We start from the raw sequence: 24,587 nt of genomic DNA on the forward strand, positions 1-24,587 counted from the left end.
TTTTCAACAGTCACGGAATTGCTCAAGAATGAGTGAAAATGTTCTTAAGGATTTCATAAGGTCGTCTGTCAAGTTTCGTCACAATCTGACATGTCTAAAGCAGTGCATACAAAAAAATAGTTCAGGAAAAATCAGCCTCTAGCACCCTGAAACAGACCCTATAACTAGAACCCTATTACCGGAGCGTCAAATGGTTGTGGGACCACCGCCATTGGATCCGGGGACGGTCAAAAACCCCTATGGGTCAAGTTTTGGCTCAATCGGACACTCCAGGACAAAGTTATGGGCAAAAGACTGAAAAGAGGTAAGCCACACGCTATTCCCGTGCACCAGTCTCCATAATGGAGATTGGTTTTCACAGTTTTGGGCGGTAACTTTTGGGAGCCATATCTCCCATGTTCTAAGTCCTATCGAGCCCAAATTTTGGGAGTGTGTTTATCTTGTCAAGACGAGCGTTTTGATATGTGGCATGTCCCGTGATGACGCTTGAGCAGGGAGAAAAGCTAGAGAGAAGTTGATGATTCGTGACAAGAGTTGCAGGAAATTCAGTAGCGACATGTCCCGCTCGAGCAGCCGTATCATGGCGCTCGTACAAAGGATCGACGCGAAATCAGTTGCATTGCGTACGTAAGGTCTGAGGTTACATCTGTGCCAAACCTCACACGTGATGAACGGTTAGATTTGGTGTACGACGGCGTTAAAGTTGCTGCAAAATTCCGGCCGTCGGAATCCAAATTCCGGCAAAAAACCCTTCGGCAAAAAACAAAAGTAGAAAATCCTCGTTTGGGCATGAAATCGAGCTGCGTTTGTTGCAAAATGATCGTGACGGCGTGCTCAGTACAATTCAGCGAAGAAATCATGAAAATATGTCAAGAAACGAGCGCAATATCGATATGAAGTTTTCAAGTTTCTTACAAATTTCGCGTCACATAATCGTGGCCTAAAAATGTGATTCGTGGTTCGAAATGAGTATCAAATCGATCGTCATTCTGAGCGCAACGAGAAAATAATCATCTGTTGGTCAAACGAGGGCCGGAACAACCCCGAATCAGCCTTGGAAGATTGCACACGTTCTATGGCAAATACATGGACTGTTTTGGAATTTCGAGTATTGTTGAGCAGGATCAAAATCGTTATTTTACACCTATTTTTAGGATTTTTTTTAACTTCAAATAAATTGTATTTTTTAGCAATTAGGGTAAATTTTTGGCATCAACCCATGTTTGGGCCCATTTCTATATATATCATGTTATACCTCAATGTAAGAGGTCTCACTTTGATTGAATAAAATTTCTATCTTTGTTCACTGTTGGGTCATATTTTGGAGAGAGAGAGGAAAGAGAAATTTTTTTGGGCCGGTACACCTTGTTTTAAATTAATTTTTCTTCTCTCTTTCTCTCTTTTCATTCTTTCTCTCTCCTCTCTTTGTCAGGCTTGACAGTACCCACCGCCGAGCACGACATGTCGTTTGCTTAAAAAAAAACCTTCACTTCCCCATGGTCCCTCGTGTCCACCTTTGTCTCCTCACTTATTATGCTCCTTGCATGTCTACGTCAACACCATACTCCCTTACACACTCATTTTCCATTTTGTTTTTTCAAAAGAAGACAGGTGACAAAGTAATCTGCACGTTCACCTGCTCCCTGTGCACCCTTGGGTCCACCTTCTCATTTTTTTTTATGGTGGTCCTTCATGTCTACTTGCCTCCTTTTTTTTTTTTCTTTTTGAGGGAACTTAATGAGTAAAACATTAAGGCTTTAGCTTGGAAAAAAAAAAGGGAGGTAGGTAGACATGAGGGACCACCAGAAAGAAAAAGAGAAGGTGGACCCGAGAGTGCACAGGGAGGAGGTGGACGTGCAGGTTGCTTTGTCTTCTTTTGAAAAAACAAGATGGAAAGTGAGTGTATGTGAGGGAGCATGGTGTTGATGTAGACATGCAGGGAGCATAATGAGTGTGGAGACAAAAGGGACCATGGGGAAATGAAGGTTTTTTTTAGGCAAACGACATGTCGTGCTCGACAGTGGGTACTGTCGAGCCTGACAAGAAGAGGAGAGAGAAAAAAAGAAAAGGAGAAAGAGAAGAAAAATTACCTTAAGCCCCGGGGTATCGGCCTAAAAATTTCTCTCTTTCCTCTCTCTCCAAAACGTGACCCAACAGTGAGCAAAGATGAAAATTTTATTCAATCAAAGTGGGGCCTTTTACATTGATATATAACGTGATATATATAGAGAAGTGGGCTCAAACATAGGTGGATGCCAAAAACTCACTCTAATTGTTAAAAAAATACAATTTATTTGAAGTAAAAGAAAATCTAAAAATGGGTGCAAAATGACATTTTGCCCTTGCTCAACAATACTCGAAATTCCAAAATAGTCCCTATCTTTGCCATAGAATGTGTGCAATCTTCTAAAGTTGATTCGGGGTTGTTCCGACACTCGTTTGGCCAAAAGATGATTGTTTTCTCGTTGGGCTCAAAATGACGATTGATTTGATACTCATTTTGAACCACGAATCGCGTTTTTAGACCACGATTATGTGACGCGAAATTTGTAAGAAACTTGAAAACTTTAGGTCGATATTGTGTTAGTTTCTTGATATATTTTCATGATTTCTTCGCTGAATTGTACTGAGCACGCCGTCATGATCGTTTTGCAACAAACGCAACTCAATTTCGTGCCCAAACGAGGATTTTCCAATTTTGGGTGTTTGACTGAAATTTTGCAGCAACTTTAATGCCGTCATACGCCAAATCTAACCGTTCATCACGTGCGAGGTTTGACCCAGATGTAACTTTAGACCTTATGCATGCAATGCAATTGATTTCGTGTTGCTCCGTTGTGCGAGGATGTGGTACGACCGCTCGAGCGAGACGTGTTGCTGCTGAATTTCTTACAACTCTTGTCGCTAATCATCAACTTCTCTCTAGCTTTTCTCCCTGCTCGAGGGTTGTCACGGGCCGTGCCACATATCAAAACGCTCGTCTTGACGAGACGATCATGCTCCCAAAATTTGAGCTCGATCCGACTTAGAACATGGGAGATTTGGCTCCCAAAAGTTACTGCTTGAAACTGTGAAAACCAGTCTCTATTATGGAGATTGGTGCAGGGAGGGCGCACGGGAATCGCGTGTGGCCTACCTCTTTTCAGTCTTTTGCCCATAACTTCGTCCTGGACTGTCCAATTGAGCCGAAACTTGACCCATGGGGTTTTCGACCGTCCCGGATCCAATGGCAGTGGTCCCACAGCCATTTGACGCTCCGGTAATATGGTTTCAGTTATAGGTCCGTTTCAGGGTGCTAGAGGCTGATTTTTCCCGAACTGTTTTTTCTTCTGCGCTGCCTTAGACATGTCAGATTGCGACGAAACTTGGCAGACAACCCTATGAAGTCCTTAAGAACATTTTCACTCATTCTTGGGCAATTCCGTGATTGTTGAAAATTCCACTCGTGAATCAGGGCTTTTATTAACCCGGCTTCTCTTTTTTCGTGCTGGGGACACAAGGTGCTGAAAATGCCTCATACACCATGATCCACAATTGTCTTCTCAAAGCAACCCATTGGCCTGTCAAAGCTAGCTAATCTTCTCAAACCAACCCATTGGCCTGTCAAAGCTAGCTAATAAACAGTGGAGTCATAGTCCTGGTATGTGGATTACAGGTGTTCCCAAAAAGTCAAATGCATATACCACTATAGTGCAAAGGGGCTCTCTCTATGCACACACACATGTATTACAAGGTTGCTTCAAATAATAATTGCGGCTGTCTTATGTACATGTTGTGCAGAAGTTTTATTGTGGGTTTGGCCCTCGATCTCACGATCCTACATCTGCGCACAGGAGACCACGGGGCTCTCGTGGCCTACAACAACGTCCATGGGCATCTCAATCCATTTTTTTGATAGTTCCTATGCTTCATCAAAGTGAGCCCATCCCTGGGCATATCATAGAGAGAGACTATGTTAGTTGCAGTTATCAAACGAGCCCAGGCTTAATTGGTTAGCGCTTGACAATTTGCAACGTTGCGTCCTAGGCTCAATTCTTACCAAGGGTAGGAGCCCTCTCCCCACTAATTCAACCAAAAAAGTTGACAATGTATATTGTGTGTGTGTGTGTGCATGCGTGCATGCGATGGATGTGCGACATGGCACTCAAGTGATTAGGCAGGAGGAGAGAGAAGGCATGGATGAGCATGCATAAAGGGAGAGAGCATGTGAGAGGAGAGAGAGTGCATGTGTGTAATCATTATGTGGAGGGGGACATGCATGCTGTAATCATATGCATTGGTATTGGGATGGGATTCGTGCATATAAGAGTGTGTGTATGCATGGGGATGCATGCACGACGTATTGAGACGAAAGTAGCGGGATTCCGTGTGCACTTGTCGAAAGCATGGAATTAAGCACAATGATGTGTGCATGAATATGATGATTACACACATGCACTCTCTGATGTTAGTTCCTGCTAGAATACATCAGAATTATGCATGTTGAATTCTATACATCATGATCCTAAATATTACACATATACACATTGTGAACTTCCTGGCTTATTCTGGCAGCAAGTACCCCGAGTTATTTGATAAGCACACCTACAATGTGTGCTTGTAGGTGTGGATGGACACCTATAGGCACATACACATTGTGAACTTCCTCATGAATATGTGCTTATCACCCCAAGTGCAGTGATTCAAAAAGTGGACCGCCCAGCGCCTAGGCAGCCGCCTAGGCGGTCCAGAAGTTCTGGGCGCATCGCCTAGGCCTAGGTGGCGAATTTGGGCGATCGATCCCTAGGCGGCGCCCAGGGGCGGAAACACCATTCGGTGAAGGCATTTTTTTTTTTTTTTTTGAAGGGCAAAAAATTCGGGTAAAAAATTGATCAAAACATCACCCATTGGTATTATATTTTCTTTTTGATGTTTTGCAAAGTTAGTAGGTTTTTTTTTAGAAGATTTTGAGTATTTAGAAGCATCTTTGAGGTGGAAGTTTGAAGATTGAGCAATCAAACTCAAAGCAAGTGATTTTTTTTTATTGCTTTAGTAATTTGCATTATTTTTTAGATGTCTTCTTCAGGATCTAATAGGAGTGGTGATCCCGGTTGGAAATATGGCTATAACTGATACGAACATAATTGCAGAATGCCAGAATCCTTATATGGATTCAACTAAGCTACCCAGGTTCTGGGCGCCCGCTTAGGCACTGGGCGGCCTGAACCCCTCAAGCCGCCTAGGACCCACCTAGCGCTTTTTGAAACTATGCTCAAGTGTACATGTGTATGTGTATGTGTATGTGCATGGAATTAAGCATGTGTACATGCGCACTTGGGGTATTCTGGTGTTACTCAAATGATAAGCACATATTCCATGTACAAATGTGCATGTACTGGTGTACATGTAACTTGAGTATCACATTGCATACTTGTGTACATGTACTTCTCTTCTATGTAGCAGAAATGTGTACATGCACATGTCATAGTTAATGTATTAATGTGAGTATGCATGTCATGGCATGCATTGGCATTGGGTAGGGATCATGTCCACAAGTACACCATGCATACTTGTGTACATGTACATGCCTAACACATTGTGTACTTGTGTACATGTACACAATGTGTATGTACTTGTGCTTATCACCCCAAGTGTTTAAGCACCCCAAGTGTGATATAAGCACATACCCCAAGGCCCTAACATTCATAATATGTGGAATTTACTCATGAGGCATAGCTTTATGAAAACTAGACTAAAAAATGTGCAACTTTCATTTAGGAACTAGCTCTAGAATCCTAAATATTTAGGTGGTACACCAGAATTAAGCATGCTTAATTCCATGATGAGATAACCGAGGTACTCAAACGATGTATCCCTGAATATTTAGGAAGTAACATCAGAAAATAGACCGAGGTTGGTCAAACTATATGATTCTTCAGGGAGTAACTTCTGTTCTATGCAGCAGAAATTACAGAAGTCATTCTACTAGAAAAACGACCATAACTCTCAGACTATAGAGAGTTCACCATGATCCCAAAACCAAAATTAATCTAAATTCATTTATCTAACATTTCAAAGTGGTTTCATCTCATTCAAGTAAATTTTGGTCACTCAAAAGCTTCACACAGAAACATGTCAAATCCTTGGATTTTCAGTTCACAGATCTGGCATACTTCCACAAATAGTTAATATGTTTTAAATTACATGAGATATTAACAAGGGGTCTTTTCCATGTAGAAATACATTCAACATCCTACTGAACCACCAAGATTCATGGTCTACTGCGGTTAAGGTACCTTAACCGTCATTCAAACAAGGACCACAATTTTGGAAATCAAAATACCCTTTAACAGAATTTTAGTAAGCATGCACCCCCACACACACACCCACACACACACACTTGAATTTCACATTTGGATTTAGCACAAAAACATGTATTAACATAAGCAGGAAACCATGGAAAACTAAATCTACTTACCTTGCTCCAATCGAAAATGTTCTACAAGCTCCACTTCGATTGCCAAGCTCCAAGTGGATTGAGTTCACACTTCAAAGGTTTAAGGCTTATGGGGTTAATGGGCTTGGTGGGGTTTAATGGCTAAGGGAGAAGAAGAAGAACAAGGAGGAAAGAGGGGCACGTGAGGGAGTGAAGGGGTGCTATATATATAAGCACGGGGGAGCATGGTGGCATGTGGGTCATGTAACTTATGTATGTATAATATCTCATCATGTAGTTATGTCATATGTATTAATGTATTAATGTGAGTATGCATGTCATGACATGTATTATGGATTCATGTGATCATAGTTCATGTTTTAATATCATATATTTATGTGTTATGCTATCATGTTGTCATAGGGTCATGCATGGGATCATTCGTACATACATCTATCACGCATGGGAACACAATGATGGGGGTGGAAGCGTGCATGTGCCACATGGCACTCAAGTGATTATGCATGAGGAGAGAGAAGGCATGCATGAGCATGCATAAAGGGAGAGCATGTGAGAGGAGATAGAGTGCAAATGTGTGATCATTGTGTAGGGGGGGTAATGCATGTTGTAATCATGTGTGTTGGCATCGGGATGGGATTCGTGCACATAAGAGTGTGTGCACACATGGGGATGCGTGCACGGCGTATTGGGATGCATGCGAAAAAAATATTCGGGGTACAGATCATGACTTTCCGACAGTAGCTCGGATTTGAGCGATTTTCGTACCATCGGAAAAGCTCGCGACCCTATAATAACATGGTACCACTCAAAACTCCAGATAGAGGTTATTCAGCAAATCGAAAAAGAAATCCGAGGGAAGCATTAGTAGGAAACGATTCAGGATGTAAACATGATCAACGATCGAAAAAGTCCCGGACCTTATATCACATGTGTGCGTGCATGGGTTTGTGTGTGCGCGTGTGTGTTGCTTGTTTTTTAACTCTTCTAGGTACAATATGGAACTCTACAATTTAAAGAAATTGTTGGAGTTTGACAAATTTTTATGCAGTACCTCAAAAAAAAAAAAAAAAAAAAAAAAAAAAAATTGGAAAGGACCCCGCTTCTTGTTACTCACACCATAGTAGTCAAAGTATGGTAGGGTGTTATTTTTGTATAGGTGACTACACCCAATCATTTGAAGAGGGTCAATCAAAGTAAAATTCAAAGTGATCTTTAGCTTAAGCTTTATTGAGCATGGAAGTATTTGTCATGTCTTTACAACTTTAAAAAGTCCGAGATCAGTGATTTTTTTGGTAGTGCCTATGCTTGCACTATAGACACCTATTTATGTTTCTATGATTTCTTAGTAGTGTCTATGACGATTTGCAATTATCAAACGTAGGTAGTGCCCATGCTTCATCAAAAAAAAACCGGTAGTGCCTATGTCGAGGGGAAAAGGTTTGAACATGACCTGGGGCATGGATCACCCAACCGTAGGTCAGTCAACTAATATACACTCCCATTGAAGTGTACAATCCAATATCATTTATTATATTTACATGCTCTCAAGGCTTTTAAAGGCCACAAACCCAACAAAAATTACAACTAAAAGAAAAACTTAGTGGAGCGACATTCATCTAGGGAACTTCTAGGGTTGCAAATTTGCTTTTTGTTAGGGGAGGTTAGTGAGCTTGACCTCAGCCGAGGGTGCATACAATGCTGGTTCCACCTTGTGAAATGAAAATTATTTGTAGTACTATGAAGTGTGGAGGACTTGGGATTAGGAGTGGCAGCAACATAGTTATCGGAATCTCTCACCCCATTTGGTGATTTTGCTTTGGATTCTCGATTTGGTGAGTCCATTAAGGAATATTCATGGAACCCGTTACCGTAAAGTTAGGAATCTCAATTCCACATGTAATGAATCTTGATTCAATTTTTTGGGGTCTAGATTCTATAACATCAAATACCGTGGTTTATAGGTGCAAGAAATTGTGATTTAATCAGCATGAAATCTCGCTTCCACCTTTTAAGAATCTCAATCCATTTTTTGGAATCATGTACAAAGCAGACATCACATCAACTAAGTAATATATTGTAAAATAATTTAGGGAGTCGTACACAACTTGCTTTTCTACTAGTGCTAGGACTTGCAGACTACTGACTACTTCTTTACATAGTTATCAGAATCTCTCACCCCATGTGGCTATTCTGCTTTGGACTGTCGATTTGGTTATTCCATTAAGGAATCTTCATGGAACCCGTTACCGTAAAGTTAGGAATCTCAATTCCACATTTAATGAATCTTAATTCAATTTTTTTGGGATCTAGATTTCGTAACTTCAAATACCGTGGTTTATAGGTGCAAGAAATTTTGATTCAACATGAAATCTCACTTCGACCTTTTTAGAATCTCGATCCTTTTTGTTGTAATCATGTATGAAGTAGACATCACATCAACTAAGTAATATATTGTAAAATAATTTAGGGAGCCCTACACAACTTACTTTTCTACTAGTTCTAGGACTTGCCGACTACTGACTACTTCTTAAAGAGAATTTGGAAAGAGTATTTACATGTTACTTTTGATCTTTTCTTCTCTTTTTTTTCTTCTTGAATTTCTGCTTCTCATCTTGCGATGCTTTTTGGTCTCCTCTCTTTTTCGCTGTATATTTAATATAAAATATTTCAAATAGTCCATCCATATCTTTGCTTCTAATAAATTGAGTTTGTGGATTTTTATCTTTCTTTTTTTCCAGATTCGATTTGATTTTCATGAATTACAGCATAGAGCATCACAAATACACAAACAAAATCTCATTTTCACGTACATATATAAAAAATAAAATCTCATTTTCAAGTATAAATAGGATAATGTTTGTAACTTTGTAAGTTTTGTAAACACAAACACAACTTCCCGTATTTGTTATTATTTAGTTTGACATATGATTGGTCTTTAAGAACTCTATGGGTGTCTATGAACTACATTAGCATCATTCCTAAATTATGAGAACCCAAAATAAATATCTTGTTTTTTAATTGTATTGTTAACAAATCAAGTATTTCTACGTTCTTTATTTCTTTTTGAGAAAAATTTCTGCGTTTTTTATTCAATCCAAAACCTCTATAAGGCCATTCAATACATCGATTTCAATAGCAGGGCAACCAACTTTTGTTCAGAACTTTATGACTGTTGAGGATTTGTTTCCAGTGCCAGGGGAGCCCTGGCTATGCATACTCAATACTCTAGAACCTCGAACCTTTTCCCCTATGGAACTCATTGTGTATTGTTTGCCATCGCTGTTCCAAGTGCTTGGGTGTGTGATTCCATGAAGGTAGGGCTTTTGCCAAGAATGGCTACTAAAGTTGCCATGCGACTGGACATAGGGCCTTCAGTGAAAAGACCAGTCGGTCAACTAAGCTTGAGATTACCCAAAACAGAGGTAGAATTTGGGCAGAGGGAAAAGAGAAATAGTAGAGAGGGAGGTTGGAATATATATATATATATATATATTTATTTATTTATTTATTTTGGGAAAGAGTATGGATTGAGGATATGAGAATATGAGAATATGAGGGAGGGAGATAGAAAGCATAGAATAACAGGGGAGAAAAAGAATAAGCAAGGAAAGAGAGAGGAAGAAGGTTCATGGGTGAGAGAAAAATAAATACTTAAGTTAAGCGTTTGTAAAAGACAGATAAACGATAGAAAGTGAGAGTAGGGTAGTCTATTGAAAAAGAGAGAAGAGATAAAGCTGCTGTGTTGTTGCGAAGATGCTATGCTCTCATTCTGTGGTGGATTTCTTCAGCCAAGGGTAGTAGGTTGAATCTAAATGGAGCTGAATAGAGGGGTATGGTTTCCTCCTCTATCGATCTTCTGCCAGGGCTTCGTTAGTGGGCAAGGACACCCTCAGAAGAAGCACACAGAAAAGCAGGATTGAGAAGAGACAAGATTGGGGGGGAGATATGAATAGAGAAGTAGAGAGTAGTGGGCAAAGAGAGAGAGACTGCTAATGGGATAACCCTGGAATGTTGATCCCCTATGGTACAGAGGTGGTAGATCTGAGGAGAAAAGAGAAAAAGGGGGCAGAAGAGAGGCTCGAGACTTAAGGACTGGGTTGAGCTTTTATGCTTTGCGATGCTCCTGCTATAGCCAGAGTATCTGCTTCTGTGTTGGCTGCTCTGTAAATATGCTTGAAAGTAAGATGAGTGAGGCTTAAGATGACGGTCACCGGAGAGAGCTACTGGAAGTAGGCCCTTTGTCGGAAGAGAGCTTCAAAGGAAGATACGATAGACCTTGAAGAAGACCAAAGAGAGGGAGAGACAGAACCAATAAATGAGAGCAAAGATGAAAAAAACTAAAATGGGTTCTAAAGATCGGAACCTCTATATACCCCTTTCTTTTTCCTTTTTGTTTCCCCGCTTTTTTTTTTTTTTTATTGCGGTAAGGAAAGAATAGAGAAAGTGGAGAAGAGAGACTGTCTGAGTTCATTAGCTGAGCTGAGGAAGCAAAGTGTGCTTACGGGCCAAGATTTACTCCCTCCCTGGCTAGTCTATCTGCCTGAGTTTACCTCTTTGTAGATATGGGTGAAGGACACCTGAGGAAGAGAGCTGCATAAGAAAAATATATGCTCAAAGATAGATGAGAGCCTCCAAGGAGGCTGGTGGAACTTTGTGGTCCAACTAACAATGTTGAAAGAGTTTGACTCCACCAAGATGCCTTGTCCAATAGGCGCTAATTCTAGCACCTTGTTGAGGCCCACCTAAAGGGACTTGGCCTTCGCAAAGGTTGAGTCTTGATGTCCAATGAATTCTGAGAAGGTCCCAATGGTTAAAATAAGGTCCGACAATTTTCCTCCAATGCCCGAAGGGCCAGGGTTACCTAAAGAGGAACCATCTACGTTGAGTTTGAGGAAGCCTGCGGGGGGGAACCAATGAGGTCTAGGCCTGTTTATTTGGGGTGCAAGGTGTAGTAGGCAATCCCGATTATTTAGGAAATGAGAGATGGGCAGGGTGGAAAAAATGGGAACTGATTTGGCCTAGAAGGCTATCAAAGCGATTATAGAATAAAAAACAGCTGCTATTGTTTTTTGTTTCTCTGAAGGTCCTGGAGTTTCTCTCTAGCCGGCGACTCCAAAACAGGTCGGTAACAGCAAGGTGCCATAATTTCCTATCCTTTTAGGAAAAAGGTAGTGCAAAGTAAGTTTCGAAGAACTGGATCAGGTTAGCCGGGTTGACCCATTGTACGTCAAACAGCTTTAGAAGAGAAGCCCAAAGACTTTGTGACACTTCGCAGTGTAGAAATAAATGGGGAATTGTCTCCTCTTCTAGGAGACAGAATGCTTTGGTTAGGGAAGGCAAAGCCCTTCTTTTTGAGTTGGTCTAGAGTGAAGATTTTGCCATATAAAAGACCATATGAATGGCTGAACTTCGTGGGGTATGGGTAAAGACCAAGAGAAGTTCGGGGTTGGGGTTGGGTAGAAGGGAATTGTAAAAAGAAGACACTGAGAACGCACCCGAGGGGGCAGGTGACCATATCACAGAGTCTGGTCTTGATAGAGTGCTAAAACAGTTTAAGGACTGGAATCCAGACCAGAGTTGTGCCTGAGAAAGTCGCATAGTCTGCGATAAGAGCTGCTGGATCGCGGACTATAGGGAAAAGGGAGGGAAGGACCAGAGAAAGAGGAGAAAATCCTAGCCACAGGTATCAGTCCAAAATTTGATTCTTAGGCCATTGCCCAATTTGAATCTAGTTCTGTTGGTGAATTCTATTCTAGGGGAGGATATGCTTTTCCAAGCACCAGAGGACCTGTGTGGGGGGTATCTAGGCAGCCAATCAACACCATCCATCCCATATTTGGCTTGAATTACTTCTTTCCAAAGGAGGGGGTGGGGAGAGGAGAATTTCCACCACCACTTACTCAGGAGGTCTTGGTTCATGATTCTAAGGTTTTTAATTCCTAGACCACCGAAGATTTTTGGAAAGCATAGTGTGTCCCAAGCTACTAAATGAATTTTCCTGGTTTCATCTACCCCTGGCCAGAGAATGTCACGTATGAGTTTTTCCAGTTTTTGGATGGCATAGATGGGTATTTGAAACAGAGACATGCAGTAGATGGGAATGTTGGCTAACGTTGCACGGATTAGGGTGATTCTACCCCCTAATGAACGGTATCTGCCTTTTCAGGAGGCAAATTTCTAAGTGAATCTCTCTATAAGGTTGTCCCACATGTTTCCCTTAGGTTTTCCTAAGCAAAGGAGAAGACGCAGGTAGGAGGATGGTATGGTTTCCGTGGCACATCCTAAACGAGAGGCCATGCTAAGAAGAGCTGCATTGTCGACATTAATACTCATCATCTTAGTCTTGGAGAGATTTACTTTCATCTCGGTGAGTAATTCAAAAGTTCTCAAGAATCACCAAAGACAATCGACTTGGGAAGGGTTGGCATCACAGAAGATGAGTGTCATCAGCATAGAGTAGGTGAGATATTACGGGACCAGAGGGAGAAGTCGGAAGCGTGAAAGGGACCATTATCATAGAGTCTAGAGATAGTTTGACTGAAGAGTTCCCCTATAAGAGTGAAAACGAAAGGTGACAAAGGGTCACCCAGCCTAAGACGTCTATGCGCTTGGAAGAAGCCTTCGGGGGTTCCATTAATGAGGATGGAGGAGAGGTTAGATATGCATTCAGAGATCCATTTTCTCCAAATTGAACCAAAGCCCATTCTGGATTGGATGGAGTCTAGGATATCCCAGTGTACCCTATCGTAAGCCTTTTTCTAATCTAGCTTGATGATGAGATCTTGCTGTCTTGGGAGGGATCTAGAATGGATGGCCTCATGGGCAGTCAGGGCACCGTCTTGGATTTGTCTGTTAGCTACAAATGTGGACTGTGTGGGAGAGAGAATAGAGGATAGAACGAGCTGAAGCCTAGTTGCTAGGACTTTGGATAAGATTTTGTATGTAGAGTTTAGAAAACTGATTGGGCGAAAGTCCTTCATCCTATGGGCACCCTCTAATTTAGGAATCACAGCTAGGAAGGTACATTTGTGAGCTGAGTTTATTTTGCCCCTCAGGAAGAATTCTTCGAAGAAAGCTAGAAGGTCCGAGGCTGTAGCATCCCAGAGGTTTTGGAACAAAGCTATGGGGAACCCATCTGGTCTGGGGGCTTTATCTTTTGGAAGATCAAGGAGAATGGCCTCTCCAGATTGGCAGCAACTTCAAGGGAGATATTTTGAAGGATAAATTGCCTAATTGGGAGCGAGGATGGTTGGGTTTGGAGAAGAGGTTAGAGAAGAATCTAATAAACAGTCGACTGATATGGCAAGGGTTGGTGAAGAGTTGGGGGACCGACTGTGATTTGTGTGATAGCATTTCCTCTTCGTATGGAGCTGGTCGTCTTATGGAAGAAGGCTGTATTTTGGTCACCCGGTTTGAACCATTCGATCCTGGATCTCTGATACTAGTAAGTCTCCTCTTGTTTTAAGGTTTGGGGGAGATCAAATCTGGCTTGGGTTCTACCTTGGCTTTCTTAGGTAGTTAGGATTCTAGTTTCTTGCAATTGTTCCAGGTCTGAGATTAAGGTTGAGTAAGCTCTTATTCGAGTTCTGAAATTTGAGGGGTTATCCCTACTCCAAAGCTTTAGAGCAGCTTTTAGATTTTGGAGCTTCCGAGTGAGCCTAAACCCAGCCCAACCGAAAACATTTGTGGAGAACCAAACTGAGGCGAACAAGGAAGGAAAAGATTGTTCTTCGAACCAATGCAATTCGAACCTAAATGATTTATTGATGCAAGGAGTGAAGTTGGAATCTAGGAGAATTGGTTTATGGTCAGAGGTTGCTTTAGGGAGAACTCGGGAACTGGTGCCAAGAAACTCATCTTCCCACTGTTGGTTAACCAAAAACCTATCTAATTTTGACATAATTGGAGTTGAAGCATGGTTAGACTAGGTGAAAGAGGCTCCGAAGAGTGGAATATCTATTGAAGGTATATTCTCTATAAAGTCTGAGAAAACTCTCATTGATGCATTGATACTCCTCCCATTTAATTTTTCATGTGTCCATCTCACAGTGTTGAAGGCGTTGGCGACTAGCCATGGGATATTTAGTGGGGCAGATAGTGAGGAAAGTTCCAGCCAGAGGTTTGATCTAAGGCTTGGGTTATTTGAGCCATAAACAAAGGAGATAACAAAGGGGAAATTATCTGCTAGGCGGGTAACAGATAAAGATCCCGAGTGTTCAAGGATTTGAACAGAGGTACCTTGGAGAATGCTTGGGTTCCAAACAATCCATATAGCCCCCAAGACCCTCTGTCAATCTTTGGCTTCTCAAGCACAGGGGTATTGACCCCAGATAGACCTAATCAAAGACAAATCTGGGAACGAGAGCTTAGTCTCAAAGAGGGCTAAAATGGTTGGGTTAACTACATGGACGAGAGAACGGACAACATTTCTTTTGGCGAGGCAGCCAAGTCCTCTAATATTCCAACAGAGCACCTTCATTAGGGGGAGTTTGGGTGGCGGGTGGATTTCCTAGAGGTTTTCCTCTTAATGGGGCTAGCAATGTGAAGGGAGACTGAGGAAGTTAGCTCAGCTGAGTTCCGAGGGTGTCATAGTTCACCCTGGAGTGGAGCTTTCCAAGCTCCCTAGAGCTCCTACTTCTGAGGTGTGAGGAGAGTACTTGTGGGTCACCTGCATTGGCCCTAAGTTGATTTGTGAGATTGCAGTTTCTCCATGGAAGATTACTTCTGCTTCTGAGATGGTTTCGGCCAGGAGAGGTTCTCCTCTTTCAATTCTCTCGAGTTCCAAAGAGTCAGTTGAAGCCGAGGATTGAATATCGGTGTTGAAATCTGACCCCTGAAAATTGTTAAGGGGAGTTGGTGGATTCTAGGAGTAGAAAGAATAGGAGAGATAAGGGTCATGGATTAGGGTTTAGGGCAAGCCTCATTTCTAAGGGCATAGGCACTAACTCGTCTAGGTCAGAGTAGTGTAGACCTGTTTCGAGCGGATTTGGGAGGGTGGAAGCTAGTCTACTAGAAGATGAGGCAAATTGGATGTCCCTGTCATGTCCATATTATTTCTATTACCAAATTTATATGTGTTTATTTTCTTTCCATGTCTGGTAAATTACTATTCCTGGTTTTTTATTGTCTTTTTTTTTTTCAGTCGAGGAATGGGCGATGCAGGATCTGCAATAAATCATTATGAAGAGAGCATCCAGTTCCTTTCTAAATTAACTAATGGTGATCCAGAGGTTCTCTCTCTCTCTCTCTCTCTCTCTCTCTCTCTCTCTCTCTCTTTCTCATACACACATGTGCATGCTCACACGATATATAGTGTGTTCATCACCTTCCATTTAACATACTGATCTTAGTTGCCATTACTGCCTTCTTGTAGGTCGTGCATACGCTTTCAGTTTCACTTAATAAGATTGGGGATCTCAAGTATTATGATGGTGATCTATCCATTGCAAGATCTTATTATTCCCGATCTTTGGAGGTTCGTCAAAATGCACTTAAAAGTCATTCAAACATATCATCCCAGGTACACCACCATCCCCTTCAAAGAAAACAAAGACTTCTCAAGATCAATAGATTTGTTCTCTTCAATTTTTCATGGTTGTAGCAAGTGGCAATACACTGTTCACATTGAACTATTAATGCTTTACATTATAAAAGTTCTCATATGAAAAATTCCAAGTTCTTTTTGCATGATAATCGATGGTGAATCTCTAATATGAGAAGAAATATCTGGGATTTTTGGTCCAACCAGGTAAATACCTGGGATACACTGCATAAACCTGGTCAGTTATGGCTGGACAAGAACCCAATTGTTAGTACATAGAGGCCAATAAGCATATCTTGAGTTGGTACAGAAATAGGGTCTCCAATAGCTGGAGACAAGAGATTCATATGAGAAAACATAAGTAAATGGGCTTCTGCTTGAGCTTCCAAAGACAAAGGTACATGAACAGCTAAACATTAAACTTTGTGACCATTAATCATAGGAAGGTGATTACTGCCTTGTGGATAATTGGGAGGTTATCGTTTGCAAAAAGCTTTGTTAGGGAAAATCACTTAGCTAATAGTATCATGGAAGTCTAAATACAGACAGGTTCAATGATGGTTTAAAAACTCGGACTGGTGGGTCAAATTTGGTGCCCACGGTTCTGATTTGGATTGGCCAACTCGGCAAGTCGGATCAGCTGTCCAAAGTAAAGAAACTACAGTGATGAAGTTGGAATCAGGGGGTGAAAAATGCCACCCCCCCCCCCCAAAAAAAAAAAACAAAGAAAAGAAAAAACGCTCAAATATAAAATCAAAATTTTGATTTCATCTAATAGGAGCTATAAATCAAAATCAAAATAAAAAATTCAGCTCAAACAGAAAAAGAAAACCCAATTTCTCATATTTCGGTTTCATCTAATAGGAGCTATAGATCCAAGAAAATGATTGAAATCTTGTAGAGTACCTGAAAAAATATCGAAATTGTGATTCTTAAGAGAAAATAGATAAACAAAAAGGAGGGAAATTGAAGAAAATGGTGGGGAAAAAGCAAAGCTCAATCTTAGAGATTTTTTGTTTTCACTCGACAAACTTTGTTTGGTATTTTGTAGAACAATTTGATAGGTACAGTTTTTTTGAATCTGTTTACTATTGCATTAAATAAAATTGTACAAGTAATAAAAAAATGGGAAGAAAATGGTGGGGAAAAGCAAAGCTCAATCTTAGAGATTTTTTGTTCACTTGACAAACTTTGTTTGGTATTTTGTAGAACAATTTGATAGGTACATTTTTTTTGAAACTGTTTACTAATGCATTAAGTAAAGTTGTACAAGTAATAAAAAAATGGGACGCCCACAGATCTGGAGCTCTATAAAAAAACCACCGAGAGGGTTGGTGAGGGTAAAAAATGTTGTGCAACCAAGAAAGAAACGAAACAAAGGGCCAAAAGCCCCCAAAACCCCACGACCCCAGAGTCTTTTAAGCTTCTTCCATAGCTGCTCCTCTAGCAAAAGTGTTTGCCGCATGGTTTGCCTCCCGCTAGGTATGAGTCCATGACACGAGAATGTGCCTGCAAATATCAATGATCTCGTCAAGCACGTGAGCAAGTCTCCAAGGGGGGTTGGCCTCCCTTGAGGCCCATAGGATGACATTTTTGGCTTGACAACCAGTTCAGTGCTCCAGTAAGGATTGAAGTTTTTGAGACCTTCCAATAGGGTGAGAGCTTATGCCGTGGCGGAATCTGCTTGACCAATAGGTTTGGTGAAGGAAAGGAGGGATAGGCCGAGGTGGTTTCTGATGATGCCCCAAATACCAGCCAGTCCTGGGTTGCCAAGCGAGCAACCATCCAAATTGAGTTTAGTTTTGCCCATTTTTATAGGTCACCAAAAGGATGCTCGAGGGATGACATTAGGTCTAAACAAGAGAAGTGACCACCAGTTAAGATGGAATTCTGAGGCTGAGAGGTGCTTGAAACTACTATGGTTCAAGGCGCAAAAGATAATCATGGACTTGATGCTGCCCCACAGGACATGGAGTCGAAAGCAGTGGCCTCTAAAGATGCATTTGTTGCGCTCGGTCCAAATGGCACATAGGATGGCCGCAACAGAAGCTTTCCAAAGTAAAGCCAGAATTGGCCATAGGGAGAAGTTTTGAGTATTGAAACAAGTGTGGAACTGACCTGGGCTGACCCAAGACTAGGCAAAGAGTAGGTGTCGGTCCTTCCAAAATTTAATGGCTAAGCTACATGAAGAGGTGTGGAACAGTGAGAGATTGAAAATTTTCAATTTCGATTTCTAAGAAGTCCTGAAATCTAGACTCTTGATTTCTTGTATTTGGGTTTGTAATGAAACAATGATTGCATAGATAGGAAAGAGGGATCAAAACCTAACATTTTGACACTAACTTTATGATTTTTGATGAAGAAATGAGGCAAAAAGATTGAAAATCGCAGATTAGTGTTTCATGAAAAAAACACCTTTAAATGATAAGGGTTTCATAAAAATTTTTTAAACTGAACTGCCTGCTTTTAGAGGGACCCGGACTGGTCCGCCTTTGGTCCCAACCGACTGGTGCAGTTCCGAGTCGGCTTGGTGGCTTTTGGAACACTGGGTTCAATGAAATTGCAAGATTGGAATGATAGATGTCCATTCAATGACTTGAGGTGGAGTGATGAATATTGGGTCAGGATTAGTAGCATATTACATGGACCGCATCTTAGGGACAACTTAATAATTTACTATTGCCTAATGTATGATTTCTGCATAACATAGCCATTAAAGGAATGTCATCCTGGTGGCATGGCAACAATATAGTTTTTCTTTTAATGTGGAACTTCAATTGATGATCCTGTGGTGGTTTACTCAATCTGTAAATCGGGGCGATCATTTTTACTGGGTTTGGACATGCCACAATTCATTTGATAGTACGGAATGTAAATCTTCTTGTAGGGATAGATTTTGATTCCTATTCTGGAATTAGCAATCATTCTGTTATTTCAAATATTGCTGTCCGGATATACCATTGAAACTTATCCCTTTTCTTGTGTACCTGTTGCATCCTCCTTTATATTCACCTGGTGTGACAGCGCCTAAGAATACTTATCGATAATGGTAAAAACCATCGAGAGTAAATATGCACCTTATCTCACAACATGTAAATTATTCAAATCATTATATATAAACGAGTTCCATCGGTGTGTCGCTGAATTAAGCTTGTCAAATTCCCTTCGGTGGGCACATATCAGCTGGGAAGGGAAGTAGTTCAACTCCTTGGCTGTTTATGGGGGAGTCGATAGGTAAATTCCGGAAACCAAAAAGTGTAATGAGGCATTTTTTCAGTGTTATAAGATATATTTTCAACAATTTTTACGACTTTACTTGTGTTTTCTGAAAATTTGAGTATTTAAAGTGCATTATGAAAATTTGAATATATCTGGGCTATTTTTAAAGTTTTTTTTTTTTGATAGAAGTTAACATTTGTATTGCTATAAAGTTGGAGTACAATATGGTTTAAAGTTAACATTTGTATTGCTATAAAGTTAACATTTGTATTGCTATAAGGTTAACATTTGTATTGCTATAAAGTTAACATTTGTATTGCTATAAAGTTAACATTTGTATTGCTATAAAGTTAACATTTGTATTGATAAAAGTTAACATTTGTATTGCTATAAAGTTAACATTTGTATTGATAAAAGTTAACATTTGTATTGCTATAAAGTTAACATTTGTATTGCTATAAAGTTAACATTTGTATTGCTATAAAGTTAACATTTGTATTGATATAAAGTTAACATTTGTATTTGCTATAACATTTGTATTGCTATAAAGTTTAACATTTTTATTGCTATAACATTTGTATGGCTATAACATTTGTATTGCTATAACATTTGCATTGCTATAAAGTTAACATTTGTATTGCTATAACATTTGTATTGCTATAAAGTTAACATTTGTATTGCTATAAAGTTAAGAGTCCAATATGGTTTAAATCAGAAAAAATATGTCAGTCACCCCTATACAAGAAATGGGCTTATAGATTTGCCCGATTACAATAGATTTACAATGAGATTACAAAAAATGGGCTTATAGGTTGCCCCTTTACAAAGAGATTTATTGTTGCGTTTACCCTCTATGGTCCAAAGAAAAAAAGGAGATGAGCCGGGTTTGGTCTTCAACTTGGGCCCTTGTCCCGTCCTTTACCAGGAGATCAGTTAACTCGTTTGACATCCTCGAGGTATGCATCCAAAAGACGACCATATCCCTGCAAGTGTATGCGATCTCATCAAAAATCGAAGTGAGATACCATGGAGGAGTGGATTTCTCGGTTGCCCATGATATAATATTACTCGTGTCAACCTCTACTAAAAGGTATCGGCCCCAAGAGTGATTGAAGCTTTGATGCCCAAGAGCAGGGCCATTGCTTCGGCATACTGAGAATCTTGAAAGCCAAGATACTCGGAAAAGGTAAGCAAAATTGTGCGATGGTGATCTCTGAAGATACCTCCCACACCTGCATGACCTGGGTTCCCCCAGAGAGCAACCATTGAAGTTAAGCTTTATAACTCCTTCTGGGGGTGGTTGCCAGTTGTGAGATTTTTGCACCCTACGTGGACGGTGATGCAGGATGTTTTCCCAGTGGCTTAGGAAGGTATTTGTTGAGAACCCCGAAAAGATCCGCTGGTTGGATGCCCAAAAAATTACCAGAGATGTAACCTTGTGGAAAAGCATTGGACCTTTGGCAGTAGTGCCATGGAATATCCTGGAGTTTCTATCTTTCCAGATAACCCAAACGATGGCCGCCACTGCAGCCTTCCAAAGGATTCGGCCAGTGTGATGCAGGGTCCGAAGATAAGATGTCCTTGACTGTCGGAGGTGTTACCCATTGGACCTCGAACAGCTGCAACATTTGACCCCAGAGATCATGAACCATGTTACAATGGATGAAGAGGTGAGGGTTTGATTCTTCCTCGCACAGACACATGACATCTGTTGGGAATAGGGATCCCTTTCATTTGAAGCTGATCCAGTGTAAGAGCCCTTTGAGACCCCGCTATCCAATTGAAAATCTGCACTTTAGGAGGCTCTATTGTGGACCAAACCTTGGATAGTATAGAAGGTGGGTTAAGAGGGAAAGTGGGAGGTTGGATAAGCCTTTTGTAAAATGAAGCCACCGAGAAAATACTAGAGGGTGCAAGAGACCATACCAACAAATCCCTCCCTTGTGTTAAAATGAAGGAATTATGTAATACTGCTGAAAGAGAGAGAAAGTCATTTGTTTCCTCATTAGAGAGGTTTCTTCTGAAGGAGGGGTTCCACACTCTTCTACCTCCCACTACTACCATTTCCTCCGCGAAGTGGAATCTTTGTTAGAGAAAATGGAGTAAAGGGAGGGGAAGAGATCCCTTAAGGGAGTGTGTCCGAGCCAGAGATCTGACCAGAAGCGCACTCTTGTTCCCTCTCTTGGATGAAATTTCTAAACAGTTATGCTGATATTTTCAAATTTTGTCAGGAATCTTGTCTTCGGTTCTGTTTAGGGCGGAAGCCAAAGACTTGGGCCACAGCATAGTGAACTCGACACCACTGCTTGAAGATGTATTATTCTCTGCTGAATGAAAGCATTTTGAACTCCTATGTTTTATCATTTAGAATGTTCTCCTTTGAGATGCTTATTGAAGTATTGACTAGCTTCCGTCTCTGTTTTGGCTTCTCATTTTGTTTGTTAATGTGTCATGTAGTTTAAAAAAGTAGCTTTGTTTAGTCTTAAGTTGATCGTACCACAATTGATTGGCCCTTTGTAATAAATTTTTTGACGTTTTATAGGCAGATCAATAATATACAGCTCTGATTGGACCCTCTTGGGCTTGTATTGCATGACCATTTCAGTCACCTCCCTTTGTAATTCCTACTATTATCTAATGCAATTATAGTGAACTTCTCTAAAAAAAATAATATACAGCTCGGATTATTTTTATTATTTTTCAGATGGTAGATATAGCTGTATCTCTAGCAAAAGTTGCTGATGTGGACCGGAGCCTGGGCAATGAGGGCATGGCTATAAATGGATTTCAGGAAGCCATAAAATGCTTGGAAAGCCTCAAATTAGACGCAAATGAAGTTGCTTTGGAAAAAAGGGTACGGTCTTTTTTGCTAAGATGTACTCATTTGCGTCCATGCATCTTCCCACTGAATGTCCTGAAGTTAGAATTTATTGCTTGTGTGTTTTGCAGCGATTATCAGTGCTCGAGTTTCTTCATGGCCAACTTGCTGAACGTGAGAACTTGCTTGCCCCACCCACAGCTTAAGTTCATGAAGAGCGGATTATATATCCCCTACTTCCATGAGCAAATAAGATGTATATTATAGGATCCCTTAACTCGAATGAGTAATAAATATTAGTAGCAGGTCTATGGTATGTGGTTGCAATTCCCTGTTTAAAACCAGCTCTGTGGACTTCTTGTCATCCCACCTCCCCCCTTAAAAAAACCCCGGGTCAAAGCTGTATATATGTGTGAACTTATGAATGATAGCAGCGGGGTTGCCAAAAATCAATAACGTGGAATGTGAAATGCTGCTCCTTTGTCTCTTCTTCTAATGATGTATACATATCGGGCATGATCTTGTAGAGAAGTTGCTTATAAGTTTTCGCAGCATTTAACATTTGATCTGGAGGGTAAGGAACATGATGACCATTACTCGGCCTGTACGTTGGGGTAGCGGTAAGGTAGCTGTTCTTCCATTTGGCCTTCAAAATTTTCACATAACATTGCCCTACCCTCTTCTTGCTTGCTTGTAAATTTGGATCTGGTTTTTCTCCAGGGTCATGTATAAGGTAAAATGGTAGATGTATTTTTTAATGGGTGAGGACATAAAAGGCTCCAAAGTCGTTCCCTTATTGTCCAATAGCAGAAACAAAAATGCTCAATGCCATTTTACTTTGTCATAATTATCAAGTTCAATGGATGATATATTAATCAGATTTGGGGCTTTTGGGGATCTCCAAAAACATATGCTCCATCACCAATGCCATTTTACTTTTTCATAATTATCGAGTTCAATGGATGATAATTAATGGGCAGGTGCTTGAAATGCGGCACATGGCTTGTGATGGACTGCTGCCTCACACACGTCTCTCAGAATAAATACATATTGGTGGATGCTTAGGTCCAAGTTATTCATTTGAACCCTGAGGCAGAATTTCGCATGTTACATATTATATACACAACAATCTAATTTGTTGCAAGGCGTGCTATGATGGGCTGGCCTGAATTTACTCCTCTATAACTTGGTTTGCGGTTCTTAAATTCAGACTCGCATACAAGCACCCGTCCCATGGGCCACCTTTAGCCTGTTCGCAGCCAAAAAATTTGCATATATGGACAACGTATATTTACATACTCATTTATTGACTTCAGTTTTTCTTTGTTGAATTTAACCTGTTTTATCATTTGAACAATATGGTATTCACCTGTACGTGCGCACCATACCCTTGCGTCCGAGGGTAAAAAGAGTATTTTCTTGATCTAAACTCTGAAGCGGACCTTAGAATTAACCAGAAGTATTTTCAGAGAAAAACAAGAATTGAGTTTTGCCTAAACACTTAAATCGCAGTAAGGGGATTTTTCAAAGACAAGTCATATGAAAGCCTTTTTAAAGTTGGCCCATAGAAGTACCCTTGAACAATGTTTAACCGGAGGGAGTAAAACACATGATATGCTCCCGCTTGTATTTGTGCGCATTTCTTTTCACACGTATAAACATGCAAATATGTAACCTTTTGTGTATTCAGGGATTAAAGATCAGTGTTGATGTGTCATGAAGATAAACGCTCGCTTCATTTAACATCAATTGCATCTTATGTTTCTTCTCTGCAAGCCTTCAAATGAATCATAGCAGTGTACTGTAACGATGATATTCTACTCACATTCACTATTCACTACATCTTCCATTTAAGTGTCTGGAAATTATTCAGTTTGTAAAGCCCATGCCTGCAGCCAGTAGCAGAAACTACAGAAATGCTGATGCAGCTGAATGATCAAAGATAAACGTCATTTCCTGTGTGCATTTTGTGCTGATGATGCAAACATTCAATCTGCTATGCCAATTGGACATTCTCAGGAATCACTGGTGTTGGAGAAACGCATACAATTCGTTTGCTCCAAAAGCAGTTGTTAATACAACATTCATATAACAAAAATGCCCTTCGAACATCTCCCCTAGAGGAACTCAGCATTTTTTACAGGAGGGTCATGCCAAGGGAACAAAAACATTTCAATCATAATAAATATACAATCAAAACATGAAATTAGCCAAGGAAATAATACAACAGAGCAAATATGAACAATTGAACAAAAACGAAAAAGACAAATCAAAGGAGAAGAATCGTAGTTAAAGCTCTGATAGAATGGCAGGGATATAATGAGAGAGCTCTGCAGTGAGAGACTGAAACCCATTCACAAGCTGTGTGTGGAAATCCTGGTCCTCATCACCAATCAACCTTGAGTGAACCCGTATCGCTCGCTTGCAAACAGCCATAAACTCAAGAAGGGCAGCAATCAGTTGCTGCAACTCTTGAGACCTCAGTCTTGTCGCTGGCTCCCCTGACAGGAAAGCTGTGCATACACCCAGGACTCCACTGTTCACCTGCACCAATCCCCCAACAAATTTTTCTC

General features: G+C 40.6%; 2 protein-coding genes across 7 annotated transcripts in view; one reads left to right on the forward strand and one right to left on the reverse strand.

The window, feature by feature from the left end:
- The window catches only part of LOC18425140 (zinc ion binding protein), a 38,818-nt gene extending 16,314 nt beyond the window's left edge, over positions 1 to 22,504 (forward strand). Inside the window, exons 5-8 of the mRNA XM_006829708.4 lie at positions 15,579 to 15,666; positions 15,810 to 15,956; positions 21,901 to 22,050; positions 22,146 to 22,504. Coding sequence (XP_006829771.3) covers positions 15,579 to 15,666; positions 15,810 to 15,956; positions 21,901 to 22,050; positions 22,146 to 22,220 — 460 coding nt within the window. The 3' untranslated portion in view covers positions 22,221 to 22,504. The remainder of the gene's footprint in view (positions 1 to 15,578; positions 15,667 to 15,809; positions 15,957 to 21,900; positions 22,051 to 22,145) is intronic.
- A 1,504-nt stretch (positions 22,505 to 24,008) lies between these two features.
- The window catches only part of SPK1 (guanyl-nucleotide exchange factor), a 52,788-nt gene continuing 52,209 nt past the window's right edge, over positions 24,009 to 24,587 (reverse strand). For all 6 annotated transcript variants that reach the window (XR_016052019.1, XR_016052029.1, XR_016052007.1 and 3 more), the window contains one exon: positions 24,009 to 24,558. Coding sequence is in view for 3 of the 6 variants with exons in the window: in XM_011630946.3 (XP_011629248.2) it covers positions 24,304 to 24,558 (255 nt within the window). In the remaining 3 variants the exon portion in view is untranslated. The remainder of the gene's footprint in view (positions 24,559 to 24,587) is intronic.

The sequence above is a fragment of the Amborella trichopoda genome, chromosome 1, assembly GCF_054954075.1.
Source record: "Amborella trichopoda isolate Santa Cruz 75 chromosome 1, AtrichopodaSantaCruz75HAP2 v2.0, whole genome shotgun sequence".
NCBI lineage: Eukaryota > Viridiplantae > Streptophyta > Magnoliopsida > Amborellales > Amborellaceae > Amborella > Amborella trichopoda.